Genomic DNA, 1481 nt, shown 5'->3' on the forward strand with positions numbered 1-1481 from the left:
AAGGTGTGTGGCTCGCCTGCTGTGACCTCTGACCTCTGACCCAAGGAAGGTGTGTGGCTCGCCTGCTGTGACCTCTGACCTCTGACCCAGGGAAGCAGGACAGGGCTTTTTTTTTTTTGAGACGGAGTTTCACTCTTGTTGCCCCGGCTGGAGTGCAATGGCACGATCTCGGCTCACCGCAACCTCCGTCTCCCTACTTCAAGCAATTCTCCCGCCTCAGCCTCCAGAGTAGCTGGGATTACAGGCATGTGCCACCAGGCCCGGCTGATTTTGCATTTTTAGTAGAGATGGGGCTTCTCCATGTTGGTCAGGCCGGTCTCAAACTCCCAACCTCAGGTGATTTGCCTGCCTTGGCCTCCCAAAGCGCGGGGATTACAGGCGTGAGCCACCGCGCCCGGCCTAGTAGGGCTCTTCTTATCCTGCTCACCAGAGGTAGGAAGTGGGGGCGTGACCTCAGGAAGGGCCCAGAGCCCTTGATGGGCGTGGGGATTGGGATGAGGACAGGGCTGTCATGAGAACAGTGGCTGCAGATGTGACCAGCTGGTAGGAAGTGGCCACTTGAGTCACAGATGCTTCCTGGGCTGGCCAGGGACTGGGGGTGCTGGCTGCAGCTGGGACCCCTTTTGTATCTTACTAGCCTGGCACCTGGGTGCCCGGGAGGCGCCACGGCTGGACACAGCGAGCTGGGGCATCCCGGCCTCCATAACCCACACTCCAGTCCTCCCACGGGCTGGGTGGTGAGCGGCCCTGGTGAGTCTGCGGGGGCAGGGGCAGCCTTCCCGGTTTATCTCCCCTGGCATGATCTGCTCATCCGCCCAGGCTCCAGAAGCTACGGCTCAGGGTCCGGCAAAGCAGGAAGCCTGAGGCCACAGCCCAAAGCAGCCTGAGTGCAGTCATGTGGGGGCGACTGCTCCTGTGGCCCCTGGTGCTGGGGTTCATCCTGTCTGGCGGCACCCAGACCCCCAGCGTCTATGACGAGGGTGGGAGCACTGGAGGCGGCGATGGTGAGTGGTTCTGGCCTTGGGGTGCAGAGATGGGCTTACACAAGTGATGGAGTTGGGGGCCCGGAGCTGGGGAGGGGGGAGGCTGGGAAGTTGGGGCTTCAGCCCAGCCCACTCTGCATCCCGTCCCTGACCCCACAGGGCCGGGCTATTCCCTTGAGTGTCATGTCTAGCTGTTTCCCACCAGGGCAGATCCCAGGCTCTGAGCACCTCCCTCCCTGCTGCTTCTTGTCACCCGCCGAGGCGGGGGCTGACCAACGTCCCCTCTCTCCCACAGACAGCACGCCCTCAATCCTGCCGGACCCCCGCGGCTACCCAGGCCAAGTCTGTGCTAATGACAGTGACATCCTAGAGCTCCCGGACAGCTCACGGGCGCTGCTTCTGGGCTGGGTGTCTACCAGGCTGGTGCCCGCCCTCTATGGGCTGGTCCTGGCGGTGGGGCTGCCGGCCAACGGGCTGGCCCTGTGGGTACTGGCCACG

General features: G+C 63.2%; 1 protein-coding gene across 1 annotated transcript in view; it reads left to right on the forward strand.

Annotated features, from left to right (window-relative positions):
• Positions 1-567: 567 nt before the first annotated feature.
• The window catches only part of F2RL3 (coagulation factor II (thrombin) receptor-like 3), a 6064-nt gene continuing 5150 nt past the window's right edge, over positions 568-1481 (forward strand). Inside the window, exons 1-2 of the mRNA XM_011991018.1 lie at positions 568-1004; positions 1279-1475. Coding sequence (XP_011846408.1) covers positions 896-1004; positions 1279-1475 — 306 coding nt within the window. The 5' untranslated portion in view covers positions 568-895. The remainder of the gene's footprint in view (positions 1005-1278; positions 1476-1481) is intronic.

Source organism: Mandrillus leucophaeus, unplaced genomic scaffold (genome assembly GCF_000951045.1).
Source record: "Mandrillus leucophaeus isolate KB7577 unplaced genomic scaffold, Mleu.le_1.0 Scaffold11, whole genome shotgun sequence".
Classification (NCBI taxonomy): domain Eukaryota; kingdom Metazoa; phylum Chordata; class Mammalia; order Primates; family Cercopithecidae; genus Mandrillus; species Mandrillus leucophaeus.